The 26644-nt window shown below is 39.4% G+C and overlaps 1 protein-coding gene and 1 long non-coding RNA gene across 5 annotated transcripts; one reads left to right on the forward strand and one right to left on the reverse strand.

The window, feature by feature from the left end:
• LOC116317495 (plasma membrane calcium-transporting ATPase 1-like) lies at positions 1–26644 on the forward strand. Of its 4 annotated transcripts, none has more exons than XM_039614275.1 (22): positions 1–136; positions 348–565; positions 2925–3216; positions 5332–5529; positions 6764–7021; positions 7340–7465; positions 8038–8208; positions 9194–9220; positions 11289–11435; positions 12620–12834; positions 13135–13377; positions 14231–14472; positions 14547–14784; positions 15671–15850; positions 17148–17235; positions 17787–17893; positions 18060–18251; positions 21593–21806; positions 22860–23071; positions 23163–23270; positions 24971–25150; positions 25468–26644. In XM_039614275.1, the coding sequence occupies exons 3-22, from the start codon at positions 3021–3023 to the stop codon at positions 25849–25851; spliced, it is 3726 nt and encodes a 1241-aa protein (XP_039470209.1). In that variant the 5' UTR covers positions 1–136; positions 348–565; positions 2925–3020; the 3' UTR covers positions 25852–26644. The 4 variants fall into 4 exon arrangements, with proteins under 4 accessions (XP_039470209.1, XP_039470211.1, XP_039470208.1 ...); XM_039614277.1 differs by having other exon boundaries at positions 2–136; positions 438–565; XM_039614274.1 differs by having other exon boundaries at positions 2–565.
• Positions 3092–4748, reverse strand: LOC120440859. Its single transcript, XR_005613578.1, has 3 exons — positions 4618–4748; positions 3502–3636; positions 3092–3207 (listed from the first exon to the last, which is right to left on the reverse strand). It is a non-coding gene; the product is annotated as an uncharacterized LOC120440859 (long non-coding RNA).

Here is a 26644-nt window from a genome sequence, read left to right on the forward strand (position 1 = left end):
ACAGTTTGGCTTGTTTAGATCTAATTGGTTCATCTCAGCAGGAGGAGCCTGAGTGCCGTATGTGGACCCAATGTGCACCCTTTCTGGAGTATGAAGCGCAGCAGCAGCAGGTTTAGATGGAGTGTGTGTTGACCTGGTGAGTGTACGCCTGGTGTGTGCCTTTCAGTCAGAGGATGCAGCAGGTGTAAACGTAGTGCGTGTGTGGACTTGGCATGTCGCTCTCAGCAGGAGGAGCTGCAGCAGCGGTCTCTCTGGCACTCAGTGAAGCCACAGATTGTCTAATTAGATTAAGCGAGGCTTTCCTCAGATAATCATTCAGCCAGCTCCTGTTTTTTCCTCCGATAAAGAGAGCTGTTTGAAACTGCGAGCTTGCTGAAGGTCACACTGAAAAGGGACCAGTTTGGGTAGTAAACTGGGGTCTTGGTGGTGTTCTGCAGCCTGCCCGCTGAGGAGCTGTCTCCGGGTTATGGGCTGTTTCTGGACCTGTGAGTGTGTCGCTGCTCACAGTAATCGGACCACCACTAATACCTGCTGCTGCTAACAGGAGGTGATGGGGGAAGTTTCTGTAAGTAAGCTTTTCTTCTTCTCAGTGCTACAGTAATGGATTGGTTTTATTTATTATTATTAGAAATGGCTTTGAGTCGTGTTTATATCATAAAACCTGGTTGTATTTCTGTTTTTTTGTATTTGTGTGGATGACTTCCTGTGGAGTTTATTCATCACTTGTGCAGTTTTACTTTGTTTTGCTCCATGTGCTGCTTGGATGGTTAATTAATAACAGATAATTAAAGATTTCCTCCAATATCTAATTCTAGATCATCTTTTTCAGCTTCTAATGTGAACATTTACAGCTGCACTTAGGTTTATATTTTACAGCATGAAACCATTTGTGGTTCTTAATTGTTGGTTAGAATTAGTAGTAAAGCCATGCTAAGGTACAGTGAGCAGCAAAACTTCAATGACTAGTTTGACTTCTGTCCATCCTGCTCTTCTCTCAGTAGCTCTTTTCCTCCTCTGCCTCAGCCTTAAACAGATAGACTGTTTCTCCCTCTCTCAGATTAAGCCCAGGCTGACTGATTGACACAGATTACAGCTAAAGGCACAGAGGTCACAACCTGTGAGGCACAAATATAAAGGCTTTCAGTTCACATAGGAGCAGGGACAAATCTCTGCTCCACACACTGTTACATATTCAGTCTGAGTGTGGTCAAAGTAACCCAAAAGTTCCTGTTAACCACTGAGGGGAGAACATTGTGCTTGATGGAAATAAAATTAGCTCTGTCGGGTCCTGCTTGGCTGATTGGGGTCTCATGGAGCTGGTTTCTAATGAAAAGGACTTAAGACAATCTCGTAAGCATGCGGTTGAGTAAATACTGGATTGTAATGAGATTCCAATTGTGAAGAAGCTTAAATTACTGTTTTCATACTATAGTCCATCCCGTTGTTGCCTACTAGTTTTCATATCCTTGCCTTTTTTTATATAAATTACAAAACATTAGGAACAGCCTTTCTACGAATGGCTGATCAGGTACAGCAGCTTTAGTGGTTGCAGATATTTATGTAAATTGCTTCTATACTATTCATCTCACTGAACTAACCTCAATAATCACTTTATTCTCAGACAGTTCAACAAAGCCTTAGCATTAATTTATGCTTTGATAATAAATGTGATCAATGTATCTCTTTTAACAGGCTAAAGACCACATGCTTTTATGGTGCTGTAGTTAAACCATCCCTTTAAAAGCCCTTATTTGATCCAACTGGTTTACTTCATTATAGAGTGATTTTAAAAAATTACGTTTATTAAAAAAATTATCTAAAGGGTTGTCGTAACTGATAACTGATTAAATACAGAGTAATTATTTATTTGAAAACTTTCAGTCAGGATTTAGAGTTCAGCACAGCAGAGAAACGGCTCAAATTAGCAACATCCTGTCTCAAAGTGGTGCTAAAAAACTGGTTCATCTATTTGTTAATTCAAGGCTGGACTTTTGTAGCTCTTTATTATCAGTGTGGTCAAGCTACATGAAACTCCTTCAGGTGATCCAAAAAGTTTCAGTGACAGCACTAACAGGGACTACAAACACAGACTATATATCGCCATATTGTCTTCTTCAACAGCCCCCTATTAAATCCAGGGCTGAATTTCAAATCAATTTCAACTATCATTATATCTTAAAGACCTTTTGGTATACCAACAAAACACTTTGCTTTCAGACTGCAGGCTGGCTTGTAGTTCTAAGAGTATCTAAAAGTAGCATAGAGAGAGTTTTCAGCTACCAGGACCCTCATTTATGCTGTTGTAGGCTGCTGGAGGACTTCCCATTGTGCACTGAGCATTCCTTATGTACTTGCATGCTACTACTAGATGCCATTAACTTTTCTGCTCTTCTTTTGTATGTTTGTTTTGTTCATAGTTTGTCTATGCCCTCCTTTCCCCTCACACAAATCAGTCATGATAAATGGCGTCCCCTCCTTGAGCCTTATCCACTGGAGGCTGCTCATCTGATTGTTTGAAGTTCCACTCTGATTTTGTAGAGGTTCTATCTTTTAAAATACCTTGAGGTGGCTTCTTTTGTGAATTGGCACAATACAAATAAAACTGAAATGAAGTGAAGTGAAACTCGTATTGCATGATGACAATGATGATATTTTGAAGTGAACCGCTTGGGATTGCAAAAAGTACTTTTTTGACATCATTTATTTATAAAAAGCCAAATCTGAAGATGTTGAATCATAAGAAGTATAAGAATTAAAATTCATCATATGCAATGTGTAGAATGTGCAAACCTTTACTTTCCAAGAAATCATACCAGAGACGTCACCCTCCTGTCCAATCCCATCCTTTTTGTGTTAATAGGTGTATTATTCTTTCTGCAGTACAGTGTATTTTTTGATGTTATCGGGACTTATCTTTCTCTCAGCAGTCACAGAGTCCCTGTCAGGCTACATCTGCACCTCAGGCCTACCACTGAGTCTGTTTTTGAGAAGGCCTCTGCTGAGTCCCCAAGAAAGGAAAAATGACCAACAACTCTTTTAGTGGGTCCAAATATGTCCGACGTGGCGAGGCCAACCACGATGCAGAGTTCAGCTGCTCAGTCCAGGAGCTGCGCTCCCTCATGGAACTTAGAGGAGAGGAGGCAGTCACTAGAATCCAGGAATCTTATAGTGACGTTAATGGACTGTGTGCCCGGCTGAGGACGTCACCTGTTGATGGTAAATATGTTCAGAAACTGTATTTCCTTTGTGTCCTCACAAAACTGACTCCCAGTTGCAGCATCACAGTATCACAGATGTGAATCTAAGACTAAACTTCAGCTTAAATTAACCCCTCAAACATTTGCACAGTCTACTCAGTTTGCTTCATTTTTAAATTAAACCATTTAAGGAAAGTAACAGTGCATTAAATGTGATGCAAGCACAGTGTGTGCAAACTTCTGCATACAGCTCAAAGTTATGATTTTGAATAAATTTAGAACTCTTCACTACTGACTCACTGACCTCCCCTCCCGGCGTGGGCATCATTAAAACAGCAGAGGACATACTAGGTTCATTAGTCTTCAGGGACTGTTGACTGTGTGATGGTCAAAGTCATCTGTGACCTGCAGCTCCTGTTGCTCTGCTCTCTGTCAGTTTCTGGGCAATATGAGAAAAGCACACAGTGTTCAAAAATATTCAAGTAGAGGATTTGTTGTAGTGGGGATAAAAGTGTTTTTTTCTTCTATTTGTTCTGTAGCTGTAAGGATGTAGTTGGAGGTGAGGGCAACTCCAGTGTAGCTCGAACAAATGGGGAGAAATGTCTCTGGAAGGGCATCTGGCAATAAATCTCTGCCAAATCAAACGTGGCTCATCAAGAAGAAGAAGAGGAAATAACAGTGTGTCTAAAACAGGGATTGGTTTACTTGCTCACAGTGAGGGTAGCTCAACTTATTTATTTGTGCATCGGATGTCATCAATCGATTTTACATGTGTTTTTTCTTCTTAATGTAATTGTGAAATTTCTTTCTTCTGTGAACAAGTGTATTAGATTGTTCACTGGAAAATCACGCTCCTTGCCAGTCCACTTTTACCAGTTAGTTAGTGTTCAGGTGTGTTTAGCAGTTTTTTCTTTCACTTTTCTTTTGCTTTTCTTAAAGCACCCACAAGTCAAATCTGCTCAATTACTCAAAATATTTGCTGACTTTGTTCTGAAATCAGAAGCTTGTCTCCTCTGGAGCTTTCTCTCGAGTCAGCGTTTCTTGTTTATAATGCCTCTGCTTCTTTTGCTTTTTCATGCCTAAGCCGGACTTTAACTTAAGGTTTCCTATTAATCTTTATCTGAATACTGACCTACACAGGGTGTGTCATAGTGACCTACAGACACCGCATTAGGTTTGTCTTTGTTGAGCGTGTCTCATACGTCTGCCCTTTGACATTTTCCCCCCATTATTAATTCATTCAGTCTGTCCGTCTTCCACACGCTCGGTAAACACCTTCAGTGCTTCAACTCCTGCTGAGAGAGCAGTAAAATGTCAGCAGCAGGTTGAATTGACTGGAAAATCCATTCCGCTGCTTTATTTCTCTTTGTATCGACAGCTGGGCACAGATGACATAAACTCTTAGTGTAATCCCACTTACCTAAACATTCGGAGAATGCACAGCACTCTGCTCACTGTGTTTCATTTTCAGACAACATGAAGAGAAATGTTGGGTTAAAAACCAGTTACGACTGACGGAGCCAGCTGCAGCCACGCAGCTGCTGCAGTGTCTCTTAGGGGATCGGAGTGTGTCCTGACATGTTGTTCTGCTCCACAGAGGGGAAACCGGTCTGCTCTTTGCGCCCGCACAACACAATATTACTGAAGAGACACAAACACCAAGTGTGATAACCGATGTGTTACATTTAGAACAAGAGCCATCTGAGACTAAAGGTCCTCCAAAGAAGAAAATTTCCTTCCACGGCATCCATTAGCTGAGGCTCTGGATCCAGAGGGAGATGCAAATCTTTATTAGTTTATGATACTTTCTTAAGACGTCAAGGCAATACCATCACTGTATATTCCATCAGTTGTTGTTTTTATTTTTATTTGATTTTTGAATGCATTCTCATCAAGCACATTAGAGGCCACAGTGTTGCCTTATTACATCTTTGGCTACTTAGATCAAATTCATCAAAAATTGAGTGTTTATTTAAAAGATCAATCAGAAAATGTGATATTGATGACACATTTGACCAAGTAATATTACACTGTGAAATAACATTCGTGTTTCACTCCTCATAAGGTTGAAAGTGTGATCCATGTTCAGCTGAACGAATATGGAGTCATTTTATCTTTGTGTCTCCTACTGCAGGTTTAGATGGAAAATCGGAAGATATCGACAGAAGGAAAGAGGTGTTTGGACTTAACATCATCCCTCCAAAGAAGCCAAAAACCTTTTTGCAGTTAGTGTGGGAAGCCCTGCAGGATGTCACGCTCATCATCCTGGAGGTGGCAGCCATCATTTCACTAGGCCTTTCTTTCTATCACCCACCAGATGCTGAGAGACAGAGTGAGTAGTTTTTGTTAATTGAAAAGAAAACTAGTCTATGAGTAGCCAGGTGCCTCACTGATGCCAACATTTTTAGTAGTAGAGCTGTGACAGGTCAATATCTGATCATTAGAAAAGTTAGAAAAGAGAAATTATTTGAAAAGAGTCAATCATGTGATCAGTGTAATGAGCTTGTATGAAGGTGAACTGGTTTCCACACCAAAATTTCAGCATAGTAGTCTTCCTGGAACTGGTATTAGGCCAGTTCCCATTTTGCCTGTAATTTGTCATGAAGTAGATTCAACAAAGTCCTGGAAACAATTCTAGAAGATTTCAGTCTATATTGACATGATGGCATCACACAATTGCTCCAGATTTGCAAAATGGTTCTTTACTCTGCTGGAAGCAGCTATCAGATGTTGGCTACACAATGGGCATAAAGGGATGGAGATTATCAGCAGCGAGTCTCAGGAAAGCTGTGGGCTTTAAATGATACTCAGTTTGTGCCAAAGTGTACCAAGAAAATATCCCCCACACCATTATATACCTTTCCTATTGTTTATGCAATATTCTGACCCTACCGTCGGAATGTCTCACCGGGAAGTGAGACTCATTAGATCAGGAAATATTTTTTACAGTCTTGATTTGATCACCTTTGATGAGCCTATGCACATATATTCCCAGCTGTATTATCTTCTGCTGCTATAGCACATCTGCTTCAGGGTTCAATGTGTTGTGCATTAACAGATGCTCCTCTGCATACCTTGGTTCTATCTTGGTAGTTATTTGAGTTAGTTTCCTTTTTATCAGCTTTAAGTAGTCTGGAAATTTTCTCCATTCTCGGTGAACCCTAGAAATGGTTGTGCGGGAAAATCACAGTAGATCCAGCTAAAGTCATTGAGCTGTTGCCAATCTGCTTGGTTAAATATTTGCGTTAATGAGCAGTTCAGTGGATATACCTAATAAAATGGCCTGTATTGTATATGGAGTACAGTGGCACTGCATGAAAGCTCAGTTTGACTTTATTGTGGAGAGGGACAAACACGCATATGCATTTCAAAGGATATACCTGGTTCATCTGTCATTGTCACTGTCATCATCATTAACATCAACTTCATCTAACAAGCTGCTGCTTCTCCAAACTAGCTCTGACAGACTTCACTCCCAAGGTGATCATGAGTGTACACTGTTAACAGACAGAAAGTCATGTAAGACTGAAACTGAAAAATGTTCTAGCTGACGTGTCTCTGTTTAGACTGTGGCAGTGCAGCTGGCGGTGTGGACGATGAGAGCGAGGCAGAGGCTGGATGGATCGAAGGCGCTGCCATCCTCTTGTCTGTGGTGTGTGTGGTGCTAGTGACGGCCTTCAATGACTGGAGCAAAGAGAAGCAGTTCCGTGGCCTCCAGAACCGCATCGAGCAGGAGCAGAAGTTCACGGTGGTTCGAGGGGGGCAGGTGATCCAGATCAAAGTGTCCGAGATTGTGGTTGGTGACATTGCGCAAGTCAAATATGGTGAGGAAGCAAAATCATGTGTGTAATAATTCTCTTTAATAACATTTGGTGACATTTAGTTTGGTATTACTAACAAATAAACAGCTGATACTATTAAATCCTGACTTCTGCAGTCAAATATAAAAATGATTGTATCCTTCTACACAATATCCCCATGTTGTCTTTGTGATGCTCAAAGGTTTAAACCCAACAACAGCATTATTCATTTTTAAAATTATTTTCAAATAATAACTAAACATTGTATGACTGCAGTTGTCATGTGGCAAGCAGGTGACATAACAATGATGTAACATAATGACCTGAGTGTTTGTGTTCCAGGTGACCTCCTCCCTGCTGACGGTGTCCTGATTCAGGGCAACGATCTGAAGATTGATGAGAGTTCTCTAACCGGAGAGTCAGATCATGTCAAGAAGAACCTTGACAAAGACCCCATGCTGCTGTCAGGTGCATCACACTGGACTATTTCACATTAAATTACAGCCAAGATCGTTGTGACCTGTGCTGTCATTGTTGGAGACGATTTCTGCTGCTGCTGATTTTCCAGATGATTTTAAATCTGACCATCGTCTCTAGTTTTCACACCTAAATTGTGAACATCAAATCTGTTCTTACAGCCTCAATCCAATACAAATAACAAACAATTATTATTAAAATTATTATTATTTTAGTCCTTATAGTGAATAAAAACTAAAATTTGAAAGCAAACCAACTAGATCAGAATTCTCTGTGGTACATACTGGGCTTCATATGCCCACAGAGGCTAATGGATCTAACATTTCAAATGGAGTCTAATTGTTGATTACTAGTCCATTGAGCCATATTATGGGGTACCAGTTGGCTAATAAAATTCTCTTTTCTATCTATATAGGCAAGTAGGCCATTAAAAAATGCACTTAATTTTAAAGATGTGAAGTATTTATTATGGTATTTACAAAATACCATATTCAACCCCGTTAAGCGAGATACAATGTGACTTCTTTTTCTTTGGATGAAATATTTCATTTTCACTTCCTCAGGTACCCATGTGATGGAAGGCTCTGGCAAGATGGTGGTCACTGCTGTGGGTGTGAACTCTCAGAGTGGAATAATCTTCACCCTGCTTGGTGCTGGTGATGAAGGTGACAACGAGGACAAGAAAGACAAGAAAAAAGAGGAACACAAAAGGAAAGATTCAAAGGGGAAGAAAAGTAAGTTCGGTAGAACTGAATCCTATTTTACATGACAGTGTGGTTCGACGTATATCTAAAACACTTTGTCCACATGTGTTTAAATTGGAGTGTTATTGCTATGGAGCTCATACCCATAGCAAAAGATTCCTCTCTGGCTCAGATATTACTCCTTTGTTTATGCGCATTTATATTGGCAATAAACTGGGAGCAAAACTGCTAGCACCAATCAACACCTAACAATGATATCAGTTGACTTTGGAGGTTTTAATAATTTATTAATCATTCTTTATGTATGAGTATGTGGATCAGTCATGTATGTGTGTATGCATGGGTTTAATAAGAGCAACAGACATGCAGAACAATGGATGGTCTTCTCACAGAAAACTAGTTCATTTCCTGCATTCCCATGAATTTATTTGCACCAATTTGTGCTGCTTCCTCATATGTACACAAAAATTAATATATGGCCTGCAGATGGAAATGAGCTAGTAGCTAAATATGGTACAATGCATCTTTTCTCGTAGAAGATTCATTTTTTTTGTTTATACATGGTCCCTGAAAAATGAAGTGGAAATATAAGATGAAAATGAAACTCATGCCAGTGATAAATGAATTATGTGCTTTTTAATTAATTGATTAATCGATGAAGTAATTTATTTAAGAACCCCTTGGTCTTTAATAACTACATGGCTGTATATCTTTGTTATAGATATACACCCATGTGTTATGTGTTGATTTTGGGGGATTATGTAGACTATAAAAGACAATACCAAACAACATTTCCTTGGGATTAGCAACAAAACCAGCCAACGAGATTTATATACAACCTACTCATTTTGGAGACTCAATACTTGCATTTGCCACAGCAGACTTAGTGGTTTATAAACTCAAATTTAAGAATCATTTTTTGTGATGAAGGACAGAAAAGATTTATGGATGTAGTGAAGGAAGAGAAGGAGGAGTGCTGCATGACTAATGACTATTAAATGATTCTTCTTTACAGGCAAAAAAGAAGACAAAGGCAAGAAAGGTAGGCAAACAAACATGCCATCACTGTGTGTGTGAGTCGAGTTGTGCATTGATGTGAAGGTTGTATTAAACAGCAGAGCTTCAGTTTGTTTTTAAGCTATCTCTGGTTCGATGATTGACTTCTTGTGGTAGTGAACTCTAGAGCATCCTTACCTCTATCCATCCATCTGTCCGTTTATCACAGTTTTTATGAATGTGTCAGCATTAATGTTAACAGTTAATATGTTTTGGCAGTATGGGTGTTGCTGTGTGTAATGTGTTTATGTGTTCTGTGGAGAATGGAAACTGAGGAGCCACGTAGAAACCAGCTGGTTCCTCATCCTCTTTGACTGGACCCAGTTCTCTTGGTCAAATGTGTGACATCAATGACATTTATGAGGGTCAAAGACTTGAGGCCTTTCCCAGTCTGTGCTCCTGTGAATCATTATTAGTCATGGTCTGAGTACTGTCCCATATTTAAATTTCACAAGATGATGTGGATAGAAAAATGTTAGGGCATGAGTCTTAAATTATATAAAAAAAAAATACAGATATCTGATATTATCCAATTGTCCCATATTATCCAACTTATCAGTTAAAGAATCCACTGAGTTTTGGTTGCTTAAGGCTGTTTAGGTAAGGCTGAAAATCATGGTATCTTTCCTACAGTTCTTTGAATGAAATCACATGCAGTCTTTGAATATTAGACTTTGGAAAATTATCATCTACTGTTGATGTGTAGTTTTAGGTACATCATGTCCAATTCACAACAGTTGTCTCAAGGTACTTCATATTGTAAGGTGGAGACTCTGGGAGAGGTAGCCACCTGCTGCAACCAGCTGGGTGTGAGGGGAAAGAGAGGAGAAAAAGCAGTCTATAAACAGACAGGACAAAGCAGTGGAGAAGAAATGCTCACTGTATCAAGTCCACCAGCATCCTGACCCTACAGCAGTATAATTAAGGGCTGGTTCATGGTGAACACATCTGGCCTTAACTAAGTTTTAAGAGAAAGGAATATTTGAAGCCTAATTTCAAAAGTAGAAAGGTCTCCTGAACCCAAACTGGCTCCACAGAAGAGACATGATGGGACCTGATCATACAAGACTTTGTATGTTAGAAAACCAATGGAGAGAAGCTAATGTGAGAGAAATATGATCTTTTTCTCATCCCTGTGAGTACTCTCACTGCACCCCTTTGTATCTATTGAAGGCTTTTCAGGGATCTTTTAGAACAACATACAGAATTGTCCAGCCTAACAGTATCTGTATCTGATTAGATACCATGATTTCAAGATTTCTAGGGACAAATACAATAATCTCAGCTCTGAATTCAGAAGTAGAATTCTGATCTTTATTTTTTGCCTCTAGTTTAATTTATTGATTTATGTCATCTTGTATCATAGATAACTATAACGGGGGATCATCTGCATAACAGCACAGCACATTTATCTAGCAACTGAGTGTTCAGTATAACATGAAAAGCTTCTATTTTCTGGGCAGGTTACTTCAATCATCCAACCAAAAAAATACTGTTGGAAATTATAGTTTTACAATAGGTAGTTCAGTTAGACTCTTGGTTCCTTTGGATTTTCCCATGGTCACTGGCAGATCCTCCTGCCTCCCTGTGGTCCCACATGGTGTAGTGTGTTTGGCTCTGTGGTCTGAGCAGTAGCAGCAGGTGCTCCTGACTCTATGATTAGGCCCAAGAAGATTATTGGGCTTAAGCTTGGCAGCTGCTTTCTTCTTCTGCCTACTGCTGGCTGCCTGCCTGTCCACTAATAACCTTGTTACGAGATGGGCTCAGCACCCTCACATATATATACCTGCAGATATACTTTCTGAAAGGGGGTTGTTTGATTGTTGGGGTTTCTCTTTATTATTGTGCATTAAAATATACAGCACCTTGAGGCGACTATTGTTGATATTTTGCACAATGTAAATAAAATAAAATTGAATGGAATTTTAATTTTTTATTCAATAGTAGCGTATTAGTGATAAACATTATTTTCTGAGGGCAGTTTACGAGAGAAAAACTGTTTTGACATTCAAGTGTTTGGATTTCTTTTGTTTGTTCTTTTGGATTTCCTGTAGGAGAAAAGAAGGACGGAGCCTCTGTGGAGATGCAGCCACTCAATGGTGAGGGAGAACCAGAGAAGAAGAAAAAACACATTGCAAAGAAAGAGAAATCCGTCCTCCAGGGGAAGCTAACTAAGCTGGCTGTGCAGATCGGCAAAGCAGGTACAAACAGAGTCTGATTAGTGAGATTTAATTTAGATTTAGAGACCACACATCACTGTGCTCTGAAACACTAGACATTGATTTTTGATGTGATGTCCATATTTGGCAGACATGAGTTGCTGCAGAATGTCGCTCTGGATGTTTGAAATGGGAGATTTTTGCACCAGATGTCTTTCTGGATGCAACCCATTGGATCTGTGTCTCCTCACTGGAAATGATCCAGGGATCTTTTACTTGTTAGGCAAATATGTAAAACGACTAGCCGCAAAGCTACTTTTTTTGTACAAAAATCCTTCAGTGAAAGCTCGCATGCAAGGGAAGCTACTAAGATTAAGAAGAACAACTACAAACGATAGGAACAAAACAAAGAGTTCTAACAGAAGAACACCAGAATCCATGACTTTGATGAGAACAACTTATGTGACGATCATGTTGGATGTGATTTATTAAGCATCTCAAAAAAGGAAGTAATTCCTGAAAAATCTCCTTTGATCCAATATTCAAGATCGGAAATAACAACAAACCTACATCTCCAAGAGAGTTTCAGAGCTGATGTAAAGTTTTTATACGTTGCAGCAGACGCCTGACTATTTTTGTAAAGGATGCAAAAACTGCACCTTTGCAGTAGCACAGGCTCACATCCAAAAATTCCAGCAGAAATTAATTAATCTTTCCTCATGTGAATCACTGTAACAGTTTATAAATTTCCAGTTTACAAGTGTTTTAATTTGCGAGTATAATTTCTGAGAAAGACATTTGTTTTCCTGAAGTGTATTTTCTCAGAATGTGAAAGTTTTTGTTTAAATATTTCACTTAAAAATGTTCAAAGGAGTTGTGAAGCTGGATTAACTTGTTTTAAACAAGGACTATATTTTGTCCATAGTGAGTGTGACCACAGCCTGTGGAGCACTTACATTGTAGATAAAGGATGTGATTATATAGGAGTGACTGTAAAGGAAGAAATGTTTTGTAGATGCGTAATATTCCTCTGTGGGCTGATAAAGCCTGAATATATGAATGCTGTTGTATGCATTTTTAAAATGGTTCAGTGGGAATCAACGCAGATCTATAGATCCAGAACAAATTTGAACTCACTGTTCACTTAATCTGTTATGGTCACAATTAACTCTACAGATAAACTAAAGTCTATGCCTCTGTTCTCTGCTGCCTGTCTTTGCCTTCAGGTCTGTTCATGTCGACTCTCACTGTCATCATCCTCATCACTCGCTTCCTGATCGATACATTCTGCATTCAGGGGATTGTGTGGATCCCCGAGTGTGTGCCCATCTACATACAATTTCTGGTCAAGTTCTTCATAATTGGTGTGACGGTCCTCGTGGTAGCTGTACCTGAAGGCCTCCCTTTGGCCGTCACCATCTCCCTAGCCTATTCAGTCAAGGTCTGTTTATTTTCTAAGGGAAATTAAAAAATGTTTGCTATAATAAAACTAACATATTTAGCCTGTTGAAAAATGCCAGATAGATATTTGATTTATTCTTTATTTGCAGCACACAGTATTTGTGCAACTTTTACAGAATGATTTATTGTCCACCTCTTTCATTGTAGCAATGACCCCGACTTCAAAAGTAATAATGGAATATTTCAACCCTCGTCAGACAAACTTGGATCAAGCAGAGCTCTTTTGATTGATTCAAAATAAAATCCACAGACTGGTAACGTGGCTCTTGTCTTTTATCAGAAAATGATGAAGGACAACAACCTGGTCCGCCACCTGGATGCCTGTGAGACAATGGGCAATGCCACTGCCATCTGCTCTGATAAAACGGGCACACTGACTATGAACCGCATGACAGTGGTGCAGGCCTACATTGGGGAACGCTACTACAAAAAGGTGCCAGAGCCAGACCTTATCCCTCCCAAAATCCTGGACCTGCTTGTCCTGGGCATCGGGGTCAACTGCGCCTACACCACTAAGATTATGGTGAGCTGCAAAAATAGCAGTTCATTCAGGAAGCTGAATGGACTGCAGTGCAGGTTGACTAACACAGCAGCTCAGGACTCATTGGATTACTGTCTCCTGGATCCACTGTATAGCACACAGACAGGAAACTGATTCAGCTACACTATATATATATATATATGTGTGTGTGTGTGTGTGTATATATATATATATATATATATATATATATATATATATATATATATATATATATATATATATATATATATATATGTGTGTGTGTGTGTGTGTGTGTGTGTGTGTGTGTGTGTGTGTGTGTGTGTGTGTGTGTGTGTGTGTGTGTGTGTGTGTATAATATTGTAAATCTGGATAGAGACCTAGATGAGGTTAGTTATACTTTCAAATAAGACATTATATGTAGATTTCTTTTGCTGACATTTTGTTTTCTTTGCTAAAAGTATCACTATAAATTAAATCAATTTGTCTGACAATTATTTCAAGATTAAAAGATCAGCAGCACAGCCTGGGGTTTGGAATCCCCAAGCAGTCGGCTAATGAATGTGAGAGCCTGTGAACTGACAGATAGGTTTAAGTTATCCTTTATTAATCCCTTGGAGAAATTCATTGACTTTACATTGGGCAGCCAGCTGGTTCTGCCCAGGAAACCAGATATAGCGCTCAGTCAATACATAAGCACATACACAAGATAAAAAGGCTGTACATGAACTGACTTTATTTTTAAATTAACTTTAAAACCTTGTTGTTGAAATTTGTGTATTGAAGCTTTTGATTGTTGCTGTATCATTTCATTAAGGTTGTCATATCGTGTGCATCAGACTTCTCATTAAAAACTTTCCGATGTTTCTTCTCACAGCCTCCAGAGAGGGATGGTGGACTCCCTCGCCAGGTGGGAAACAAGACTGAATGTGCCTTACTGGGATTCACCCTCGACCTGCGCCGAGACTATCAGGCCATTCGCAACGAAATCCCCGAGGAGAAACTGTTTAAGGTCTATACCTTCAACTCTGTGAGAAAATCCATGAGCACTGTGCTAAAGAACCATGATGGCAGCTACCGAATGTTCAGCAAGGGTGCCTCTGAGATCCTGCTTAAGAAGTAAGTTTACTGCTTGTACTCACACAGCCGTACACAGTAAGATGATGATCACATGACTGTCTCTGTGTTTACAGATGTTGTAAGATCTTGACGGCCAGTGGTGATGTCAAAGTCTTCAAACATCGCGACCGAGATGATCTGGTTAAAAAGGTGGTTGAGCCAATGGCGTCTGAGGGACTGAGGACCATCTGCCTCGCCTACAGAGATTTTCCTGTGTCTGATGGAGAGCCTGACTGGGACAATGAAGCCCATATACTAACAGGTCTCACATGCATCGCTGTAGTTGGCATTGAGGACCCAGTACGACCTGAGGTATGCCAACACAGAGACAGCAGGCAAACCAGTCTTTAGAATAACTGGCTATTAGCAAAAATCTGTCTATTTTAACATTATTGTGGCATGTTTAATAAGAGAAGGATGCCAAAGTAATTTTACATCGTGGGCCAGCTTTGATCTTAAAAGGGCCAAACCAGAGAAACTCCTCTTTCTGTCAGTATAAACATATTTAACGACATAATTAATCCCATTTAATGTGGAATTTCAACAGAACAGCTCAGTTTTTCTGCATGATAGAGAAATACTTTTGTAGTAAATGCAGCAGAAATAAATAAATATATAAAATTACAAAAAAATTCTGGTAACTCACTTTCTATAAAATGTCTCTTTCCCCCCCGTGGACCCACTGTCAAAAATAGAAACTTCTAAAGTAAATAGTAAAAAAAAAGGGGGACTTTTCTGTGTTTTAATTGTGGTTGTTTATTTATTAGTTAATTACTTTGGTGTAGTATGAATAGCTGTCGGGGATGTCCTTATCAGTAGAAAACACTGTAAAACCAATGAAAATGTAGTTAAAAGTCTCAAATCTATGCCCTCCCTCACAATTTCCAAAGCCATCCAGTGGTCTGGTTTGGGGCCTTTGCTGGGTAGATTCTGTCCCCCACCTATCGTTTGACACCCTGAGCTAAAGTACAGATGTTTGAAAGACTGGATCATTGGCTACAATAATTCAGAAACTCTGTAGACACCATGGGGCTGGTATTTTGTCAGCAACATTTCATTGTTTGTAAAAACTATGATTATTGCAAAAACTAGCTGTGAGTCAGTCAGTATTTTCCTTTGTTCTAAGCTTTTATTTTGTCAGTGTTCTAATAAACCTCACACACTAGATGCATGTTTTTTCTTTTGTTTTGCTCCATAGGTTCCAGAAGCCATCAGAAAGTGCCAGCGGGCTGGAATCACTGTTCGCATGGTGACTGGAGACAATATCAATACTGCCCGTGCAATTGCCATTAAATGTGGCATTTTGCATCCTGGAGATGATTTCCTGTGTTTGGAGGGCAAAGAGTTCAACCGACGTATTCACAATGAAATGGGGGAGGTCAGACAAACATAGAGAAAGAGGATTTGACTGATCAGCAGATGACTGTGAAAATAAGAAAAGTGACACAATAAAAACACAAACATTAGAATGCTGTGTGAGATGTGCATTTATGCATTTACTTACCATTATGGCCTGGCTCACTGTCATTACAAATGTGATAAAGACTAGTCTATTGATTTGTTCTTCATTTTTATGCTTCATCAGTCAACCAATGCCGCCTACACTGGGCGGAGGTCACAGTGTGTTTTTTGAGAGTCATTGCTTTACAGAAGTGCATACATTCTGTATTCAAGCAGAGATACAGATATATTCAGTGAGTGAACCTAAGCATCCTTAGCTTAACTTCAAATTTATCTCTGCTTCACTTGATGTAACTTTGTGTGTGCACCAGTCACAGACATTGTTCATCACTGTTCTTTACTTTAAATCAAAGTACAGCAGAGTATTTTCATAAAGCTTTTAAGAACACAGTTTGTCTACATTAGTTAGTTTTGCAGCACATTTCACAATACAAAGAAACCGTGTCACATGTATTAAACACACACGGACTTATATGTAAGCTCTAAATCTCCAGTTTATGCCACTGAGCAGTCCTTACCTTATCTTCTTCCACTTCTGTTCTGTCTTTCTTATCTTTCTCCATCTCTGAGTGAAGTTAGCTCTCATTCGCTGCATGTAATATAATCAGCTGGACCTTAAGGTAGCAGAAGCACTGTGTGACAAAATGCACTGACAAACAGTTGATAGAAGTTGCATTTGCTTATGCTCACTACGCTTTTGAAGGGGTAGCTGGATGCTTAAGTACTTAAGGACATCTGCAGTTGTTCTGGTGTTGTGCCAAGACAAAAAAAACAAAAACTGCTCCACCTTAACCCCTGACCATGGCACACAGTTTTGCCTCTTTCATCTAGTTTTATGCAACAAAAAATAGCTACTCAAGTGAAGTACAGATATATGAAAATTCTATTTAATTACAGTAACAAAGTATTTGTACTTTTTTACTTCCTACCTCTGTCACTTTAATTCAATTTAATTTGATCAACATAGTCTCAGTTAATGATAGTCATCTGAACAGCAACAGTTATTCTATGGGAAGGTAGAGGCCCTACAATATATAAAATGTACAACCTCAATGATCTGCTCAGCCCCTGAGCACACACTTGTGAGGAAGCATACGCTGCATCTGGTTGGAAGACCAGTGCAATTAGTCAGACTGTTTATGCACTGGATAAATCAATATTTTTGCAGTTTAAACATACATTTTTTTTGTCTTCTCTCCCTTTTTGTTTTGCAGATTGAGCAGGAGCGTCTTGATAAGATTTGGCCCAAGCTCCGGGTCCTAGCTCGATCATCTCCAACGGACAAACACACTTTGGTCAAAGGTTAGACACATCTGGATCAAAGAGGGTGGGTGGGGCAGGAGACAGTTAGTGACAAGGGATTGATTGAAGCATTGAGAGAAGGACAATTTATGTTTACAGGAAAATTTGTACACAAGAAAGGTTCATTTTGAGTTACATAAATATGAATATTAAAAGCAATAGAAATTAAGCCTTATAAAGTAAGTATAAGAACATGTGGAAAGAAATTGAAAGGCAGCTTATGTTAAAGTTGATCCTTTGACACTATTAAACATTAGTAAGGTATTATTAATTATTGAATTCATTATTTGTAAAGCATTTAGTTTTGTAACAAAGCCTCTAAAAGTCAGAAGAAAAGAAAAGCAAACACCCATTTTTAACATTTCATTTATCAGTTACATCCAGATCCAAGGAGGACCCAGAAATATTGATTAAGCATTCTAAAAACGTAATTTCAAAAATGGATTCTATCAGGAGTAATGCTTTACAAATAATGAATAAAGTATTTACTCATACCTTATTAATGCTCAAAAATGTATATTCATTATAACACATATCACTTATCTTTTCAGGAATTATTGACAGCACAGTCTTTGAGCAGAGGCAGGTTGTTGCAGTAACTGGAGATGGAACAAATGATGGTCCTGCCCTAAAAAAAGCAGATGTTGGCTTTGCTATGGTAACTTCAGCAGTCATCAAAAGTCATTGTATTTTAACATTTAGTTACACGTTGTTATAGCATTTTTGCAATGGTGTTTAATATTAAATGCTATTAAATATTGAATATTATTTGCACTGAGAATAACGATAGGTTCATAAACTAGCATACATGCTATGATCTGCAGGGCATCGCAGGGACGGATGTGGCTAAGGAGGCGTCTGACATCATCCTGACAGACGATAATTTCAGCAGCATCGTTAAGGCTGTTATGTGGGGCAGGAATGTCTATGACAGCATATCTAAATTCTTGCAGTTCCAGCTCACCGTCAATGTGGTTGCTGTCATTGTGGCCTTTACCGGAGCCTGCATCACCCAGGTCAGAGCCACCTGAAAACCTCCACTGTCTATCTGTGACTCACTTTAACCTCATGTACTGTACATTTATTTAGCTAAATTTTAAAATGCAGTTTTCTTTGAATTTCTGTAAATACTTTGCAGTAAAATTGTTAAAACCCATCTAGGTCTGCATAAATATAGATGGTGAACCACGTCGCAGGAAGTGGGACAGTTCTTGGGACATGAAATATCATTTCTTTGATGAAGAACGACCCAGAGCTTAAGAGTGAGAGATACTAGCTCAATATAATTGGGCCTACCTCAATGCATGCTCAGCACTCGAGGTCTGGAACCATTCACTTGGAGAAGCTTTGCACTTTATTCAGCTCTAGAATAGTTCTAAGTGAGAGGTGGAGAGTATGTATATTTGTATGTCCCAGTTTAGTGCCTGCTCATTGGGCAAGGACTAAACTGGCACAAGTTGCTGTGTGTTAGATAGAAAGAAAGTGCTTGTGTACCATTGGGTTGTTAAATGACTATCATTTCTGCCTATATAGTTAATGAGAGCTCAGAGTATTTTTGACTCCCTGGGTGGGGTCCTGGAAGGTGCCCCTATTGGGGACTCCATTGTCCTGCTCGTGGACCTTAACGCTTATGTGGGTAATAACTGTGACTCCTGTAAGGGTGTGACAGGGAGGAATGGCCTGCTGGATCTGAACCCAAGTGGTGTTGTTATTTGACTTCTGTGCCTAACTAACATCATATTTAAGTATATGGGTGTTCATAAGCTCACCTGGCACCAGGAATCACAATCATAGGCCATAGGACTCATCTGGGGTAAGGGATGGATGGGGCTCAGGAGGTAGAGCAGGTTATTTACTAATTGGAAGATTGATGGGTTGATACCTGCCTGTTGCAGTCGGCATGCCAAAGTATCCTTGGGCAAATTACTTAAACAGTTTTTTCTGATATGTTCATTAAAATGTGAAGTATGAACGTTAGATAGAAAGCACTTAGACATAGAAAAGGTGCTTGTGTGAATAGGTTAATAAGAGTATCCAGAGCAAGAAGTATCCCATACTTCCTGTATAACTGGAAATATTATATAGGAGATATAAGCATAAGAAAGAACCATTTTTCACTTGTACTCTTCGTAACCTTTATGGAAAGAATGTCTAAGCCAGGGGTAGGGAATGTTAGTCCTCGAGAGCCGGTGTCCTGCAGGTTTTAGATCTCACCCTGGGTCACCACACCTGAATCAAATGATTACTTCATTCCCAGGCCTCTGGAGAACTTCAAGACATGTTGAGGAGCTAATTTAGCCATTTAAATCAGCTGTGTTGGCTCAAGGACACATCTAAAACCTGCAGGACACCGGCTCTCGAGGACTAACGTTCCCTACCCCTGGTCTAAGTGCAGCCAAGTATCAGGGATTGCCAGTTCCATGTCAGGACCATTTTGCAGATGGTACAATACTATTGATCTTACTGAACAAGGTTGTTGGGTCAATACCTTGCAGTGAGTGTAAAGTGACTGGGGTGACAATTAGCACATCAAATTCTGAGACCATGGTTCTCAGCTGGAGAGCCTGCACTGGGTTGCCTCAGGTAAATGCACTGCACTTCTTATATAGTGCTAGTTCTACTCTATTTGAGCACTCAAAGCACTTTATACAGCTTGCCTTATTCACCCATTCACACAAGTACTTTCTTTGTAAGCTCTTTGTATCTAACATTCACACAGCAACTTGGGGTTAGTTTCTTTGGCATGCAGACTGAAGCAGACAGGGATCGAACCACCAGGGATCAGACCCGCTCTGTCTCCTGAGCTACAGCCACCCCAGAGGAGTTCAAGTATCTTGGACTCTTGTTTACAAGCGAAGAAATAAAAGAGTGGGAAGTGGACTGAAAAACAGGTGTAGCATCTGCAGTGTTGTAGATGCCTATTACATGTTGTGGTCTGTTGTGGTGAAGCATGTGAGTGCAGAGTGCAATAACATTCTTACCCTACCCCATGGACACAAACTATGGATAGCGACCAAAAGAATGAGATCATAGATACAAATGGGAAATTACCTTTCCCTGAAGGGTGTCTGGGATCTCCATTAGAGATGTAGTGAAGTGTTCAGTCATTTGGGAGGGACTCAGAGTACAGCTACTACTAATCCACAATAAAAGAAGGATGGACTGTGTCTGCCTTGACATTCTGGAGGAGATGGCTGGAAGAGAGAGGTCTAAATGTCTGATTAGACTACTGCCCTTTAAGCCTACATCTATATAGACACAGGAAAATGGTGGGATGGATCGACACATTGCATGGACTGTAGATTGCAGCACCATATAAAATATAACATATATCGCATTTTATACCATAAATTCAGAATGAGAAAATTTTGAGGTATGGTTTTTACAATTGAGGTTTATGGTTTTGTGTATTTTAGTGCATATTTATTCCTGACTTAGTGACTGTTGTGTATAATCTATATTTTGTGTAGCCTGTACATAATTTTGGTCAGCTAAGCTTGTTTTAAATGTCCTATAGAAATAAGTACATAAGTACTTGAGTTGACTTTATTTTCACTACAACAACCAGACGAGATCACTTGAAAATGATTCAGACAAACTGGGTGAACATTTTAATTTGCTTGGAGGTGTGGAAATGAGTAGACATGATATTACTTCCATGCACCAATCAGAGTTTAGCAACGTTTAAATCTTAAGTTATTGCAGAGATGGTTTTTTGTTTACAACGTGAGGCCAGTCTGGTGTTACCACTCCCAGTACAATTCAAAGCAGACTTGCTCAGTTTTAGATTCTTTAATTCTCAATTTGTAAACTCATTGATGTTTTATTTAGTTAGAAATAACTAAAGGTATTGGAACCCAGGGGCGTAATTTCCAGGGGGGTTATGACCCCCCCAATAATCAGACCCAACCAATATAATCCCTCCAATAAAATTGTGAATTATCTTGCATAAATAGGCTGTTGATTTTCTTTACTCATTTAAGTTATTACCAGCAAAATAGTTGCATGTTTAATCATCTGGGAATTTACCCAGATTTATTTATTTATTTAGACAGAGATCTTGACCCCCCCCCAATGTTCAGCACAAAGTTACGCCGATATTGGAACTTCTTGAGTGTTGAATGCTTACATGAAGAACATCACAATCAATATCCATCCTGAGAATCAACAAACTAAATTCTGAATACCAGTTCCCATCCTAATATTTTTAATTGATGCTTTGTGTATATAATCAAAACCATAATTTTAAATTCTGTTTGTAAATGTTTATTCATAGGTGTCTTTTCTGTCTGTTTATGCTTTTTGTATTTAATGGATGATTTTCCTCTTCTAAATACCATACAAAAAATGTTTCCAGGACTCTCCTCTGAAAGCTGTGCAGATGTTATGGGTGAACCTCATCATGGACACATTCGCTTCGCTGGCCCTTGCCACGGAGCCACCGACTGAGGCACTGCTGCTCAGGAACCCATACGGCCGCAAGAAGCCGCTCATCTCCCGCACCATGATGAAGAACATTCTGGGACATGGCGTCTACCAGCTGACCATAATCTTCACCCTACTCTTTGCTGGTCAGTGAACACATCACGCAAGACCAGTTTACCCTTCTTTGTTAGGGTGGCCATATTAGGAGATTTTATAGTACATGGCCCCGTCCATAACTCTGGCTGGGTTGTAGGGTATGAAATACTTATTTCACTTAATGACATGCAAATTAATTTATAACTTAAGGTGCCTGCAGCAATAGTGGTGACACAGTAAAAGTCAAATCTAAGCAAAACATAGTCTAGACAGTGTTTTTCAAATATGAAGTAAAATATCAGGACTCTGGCTCTGCATCTTTGTATTCCAATCAAAATGGGAAAAATACAGATACAGGTGTAAATACACCCAAGTTATATTGAGGAAGCAGTTTGATCCAGATGTTTCACCACATATGACCATATTCTTTTAACAATGTGTAAAGGTGATCTGGGTTATACAGCACTTTATTATTGCACAAGCAATAATAAAGTGCTGTAAGATGACTTGGTTTAATTTTGGGTCAGGTTGCAGGTCTGGTAATAATAACTGGATTATTGGTTAGTTCCATAACCCAACTGTAGTTGGTGGGTTGGTAGTCTACTATGTAGGTGCGGAAGGATATGACAGGGCAGCTCTTTGCTAATGGAAGTAATGCATTAATAATGCATGCTTATTTGCATATAGAACATGAATGTCAGCTTCAGTTCCAAATGTGAAGATACCTTCCAATGCCAGGTGTGAACTGACACACTTAGGGCTCTCCACATGTGATCGGATCAGCCAAGATGAATGTTATTCCTGAGTGTTTATCACAGCACTCCCTTCAGTCACACATCTTTGTACTGTATTTTACATTACGTCCATATATGTAATAATCATATGTCTTTTTGCTTGTAGTTTGTTGTCCTTGTAAACAAACTTTACGAAAGCTGATTCTTAGAGGGATTTTAATAGGTTTTGCATTCTACTTGGATTAAGTGGCAAATGTCACTAAAGTATTGCTTAAAAATGTCTCAGTATTTACTTTTTCTTTTTTTTTAATGAAAACTTTTGAAACATATACAGACTTCATGTTCAGTGACCTTTGATCCTCCCAACAGGTGAGACGCTGTTTGACATCGACAGTGGCAGGAATGCCCCGCTTCACGCCCCGCCCTCTGAGCACTATACCATCGTGTTCAATACTTTTGTCCTCATGCAGATCTTCAATGAGTTCAATGCCCGAAAAATCCATGGAGAGAGAAACGTTTTTGAGGGTGTCTTCAGAAACCCCATCTTCTGCTCCATCATCTTTGGAACCTTCGTCACACAGGTAACCCTGGAAAAAAGAAGTCGTCAGCCTGTTTAGACTCGATGTAATTAAAAGAATTTTCATATAGTGTTGTTGCTTTGTCCTTTTGTAGTTCATAATTGTACAGTTTGGAGGTAAACCTTTTAGCTGTGTGGATCTAACCCTTGAGCAATGGCTTTGGTGCATCTTCTTGGGCCTCGGCAGTCTGCTGTGGGGACAGGTAAGAAACTGATTTTGCTAAAATGAAAATGAAATGAAAATGTATTTAATTTGATTGCAGATACAATTATTTGTAAAGAAAGTGCACTTTTTTTTTTATTTCTAAGGTTTTGTGTATCAGGACATTGTCATGGTCCTGGGTCATTTGACCCAGTGTTTTGAGTTTTCCTGTGTTTTTGTTATTTTGTATTATGATCGATGTAGAAGTTCTTGTTGCTAGTCTTAAGTTTATTTCCATAGTGCCTGGTTATCCTGTTTCTTATGGTCCCTGTTTAGTTCCTTGATTATTTAATTGTTTTTCTTGTGTCGTTGCCCTCTGTGTCTCGCTCTGTGCATTTGTGTTTATGTGTTTATATAAGTTCTTGTGCCTTGTTTCCCTTCCTTGTGTTTTATTCCATCATTTTTATCCATCCTCCACTGGCATGTTCCCCAGTTTCCTGTTTTATTGTGAAGGTCTCCTGTTTCTATGTTCAGCGTATTTTGTTTTGCTTCCCCTGTGGCGTCATGTTCATTTGTGGCAGCTTTGTTCCCCGCGTGTCCTCTCTTCCCTCGTTATCCTTCTGTGTATTTATCTCAGCGTCTCCCTCGGTCCTGTGTCGTGATCTCCCTCATGGTTGTGTGTCTCTCCCTGTGTTTCTCCTTATGTTTAGATTTCCCAGTTTAGTTTTTGTATTGCTTTTTCCCAGCCGGCAAATAAAGCTGTGTTTTTTTTAATTTTACTATTTTACTCTTCACACAGCCAGTTTATGACAGACATGATAAAAAAAATAATCTGGTCCTCAGTTGGTTTAAAAAAATATTTAAATACAGACTTGATGAAGAACAGCGATACATGACATATTACACTGTATCATTATTAAACTAGGCCAGAACACAGAAGCACTATTTGAAGTTTACCCTTATTGCTTTCATAGAAATTGACAAGCCAAGTGCTGCTAATCATTTCCTCCTTCTTTTGGCTGGTCCCAAAGAAGAGCAGCCACAGCAGATCACTTTACGTCTCTCACCTTATTCCTAGTATCCTTTTCTGATACATCAACCCAGTGGATGTCCTCTTTCACTACATCCATGAATCTTCTCAGTGTTGTCAGCTAGTAGCTCTATATTCAGTATCCTTGTCAAGTATATCCACTATCCCTCCTCTGCTCAAACCATCTGAGACTTGCGAGATGGTTTGTAAATGGTTTCAAACATTCCAACAATAACTAAGGCTTTCAACAGACCTTAAAGAAATAACTACTATGACTTCATGCCTAAGACGTCTGCATAATGTGTTGAAGAACTATCAACTGAAACTAAAGTACAGTGAATCAGTCAGGCAAGTCATTAGGAACTCTTTGTCTTTAACAATGGGAGTGGTGTTAAAAAAATAAAGTTAAAAGAACAACTCACATTCAAAAAGACTCACACTCACTGGTAAACATTGCCCCCCTCAGTGTGATGGGCATAATTTCACCTGTGCCTAACAGAAATAAGAAAACAGACTAGTAAATGCATCAATAATAGACCACAAAAGTAGGATGCTCAATACCACAATACTTCAATAAATAAGATACATAAGAGAATGGATGGATGAATGAATAATGACCTCTTAGCAGATAATCATCATGAGACAAGATTTGCATTAAATCTTCATATTGAGGTGTCCAAGATGCGCTGCTGCTATCTTTGACAGGTGCAATATTTTTTTAATTTTGTCAGTTGGTGTCAAGTGTCCCGACAAAGTGGCTGAAGTTTCTGAAGACAGCAGGTCATGCCACACTGCAGGAAGAGATCCCTGATGGGTCCGATGAGGGTAATGATGTGGTTGACCATGGAGACCTTGAGCTAAACAAAGGTCACATCCTGTGGTGCCGCGGCCTGAGCCGCATCCAGACGCAGGTACTATTTCAGGCTTAAAGATACATTTGTGTCTCATATGTTTTGCCAGATATGTTTTGTATAATTATCTGGTTAAAAATCCTAGAGGAGATTTAATTTTCAACTGGTTGTTGAACCACTGTTACCATCACTAATTGTGATGTCATCAATTTGTGAAGTTTAAACTACAGAGTAAAATCTATCAGACAAGAAATAGAGTAATTGAGTGATGTAGGACCTTATGTTTGGGCTTATTTCGATCAACAGTCAGAATCTATGTGGTTGAATGTCCTGGTAAATGATCTACCTGAGTTGACTCACTGTCTCTGATCTCCCAGATCCGTGTGGTGAAGGCCTTCAGGGACAGCGTGTCTCCCTATGAAGGTCTGGAGACACCTGAATCTCGCAGTTCCATTCACAACTTCATGAATCATCCCGAGTTCCGTATTGAAGACTCAGAACCTCAGATCCCCCTCATCGATGAAAATGAGAGTGAGGATGATCCCCCTACCAAACGAAACTCTATTTTCATCCCACCGCCACTTACTGGATTGTCCAGCCAGCCACCTCTCCCCTTCACCCCCAACGAGAACAACAACGCCTTGGACCGTGTCATCCCGTTACATAAGGACATCTCCAGGTCTGCACTGGTCCCTCCCAACTCAGCAGGACTACCACCCTGTCCAGGAAGCCCCTTGCACAGTCTGGAAACCTCACTCTGAAGCCCCTCCCCCTTACCTGAACACTTCCTGTTACTAAAGTATGTTCGTACTGTGTTTTTTATGGTGAGAATTCTGGTTCTTCTGGGAGCCGTGGAAGGGAAATGAATTAAAAAGAGACTCACCCAATTGTTTCTCCCCAGGAGTTCATCTGCAGAAATGTTTCCAGATGTGCTTTTGTTCAGTGACGGCGACTCACACAGACTGTTTCCTTTTTTAATAGAAATGAACTTCTTGTTACTTAGGAGAATGTTGTTTGTGCAGGGAACAATCAGTAATCAGTTCTGATGTGTACATATTCTGTTAATGTAGTTTTAAATGTGGGATGTTTCAGTTTTTCAGCAGACCAGCTGATGGGAGCCGGTAGTGATGGTTCATGTTAGTTTTTTGTTGAGGATCAGTCACTGAAATGTTTAGTATTTTGTGTTGTAGAGAGAAAGTTTTGAGGGAGGTGTTTAATGTTGAATTTTATTTTAGTGTGGTTTTAGATTGAAAAAGTTCAAAAAAAAAGTTATTAAAAGTTTCAAAAAATAGACTTTGAGAGCTGGATAACTTTGGTAAAGCATTACATCAGAGAAAAGAAGAGTTGTAGCAGTTATCAAGTATTTTCACGATGAAGTCACTGCATTATAGAGCCTTCCAGTCTCAGGCTTTACTTCACACACATTTCCCAAGATGCGCTGTTAGACAGCATGTGACAGCACAACACTGAAATATCGTCATCATTTTTCATCTATGTGTCAAAATTTAACAAACAAAAAGTGGGATTAAAAAAAGGTAATGCTACTGAAATATG

Source organism: Oreochromis aureus, linkage group 7 (genome assembly GCF_013358895.1).
Source record: "Oreochromis aureus strain Israel breed Guangdong linkage group 7, ZZ_aureus, whole genome shotgun sequence".
Taxonomy (NCBI): domain Eukaryota; kingdom Metazoa; phylum Chordata; class Actinopteri; order Cichliformes; family Cichlidae; genus Oreochromis; species Oreochromis aureus.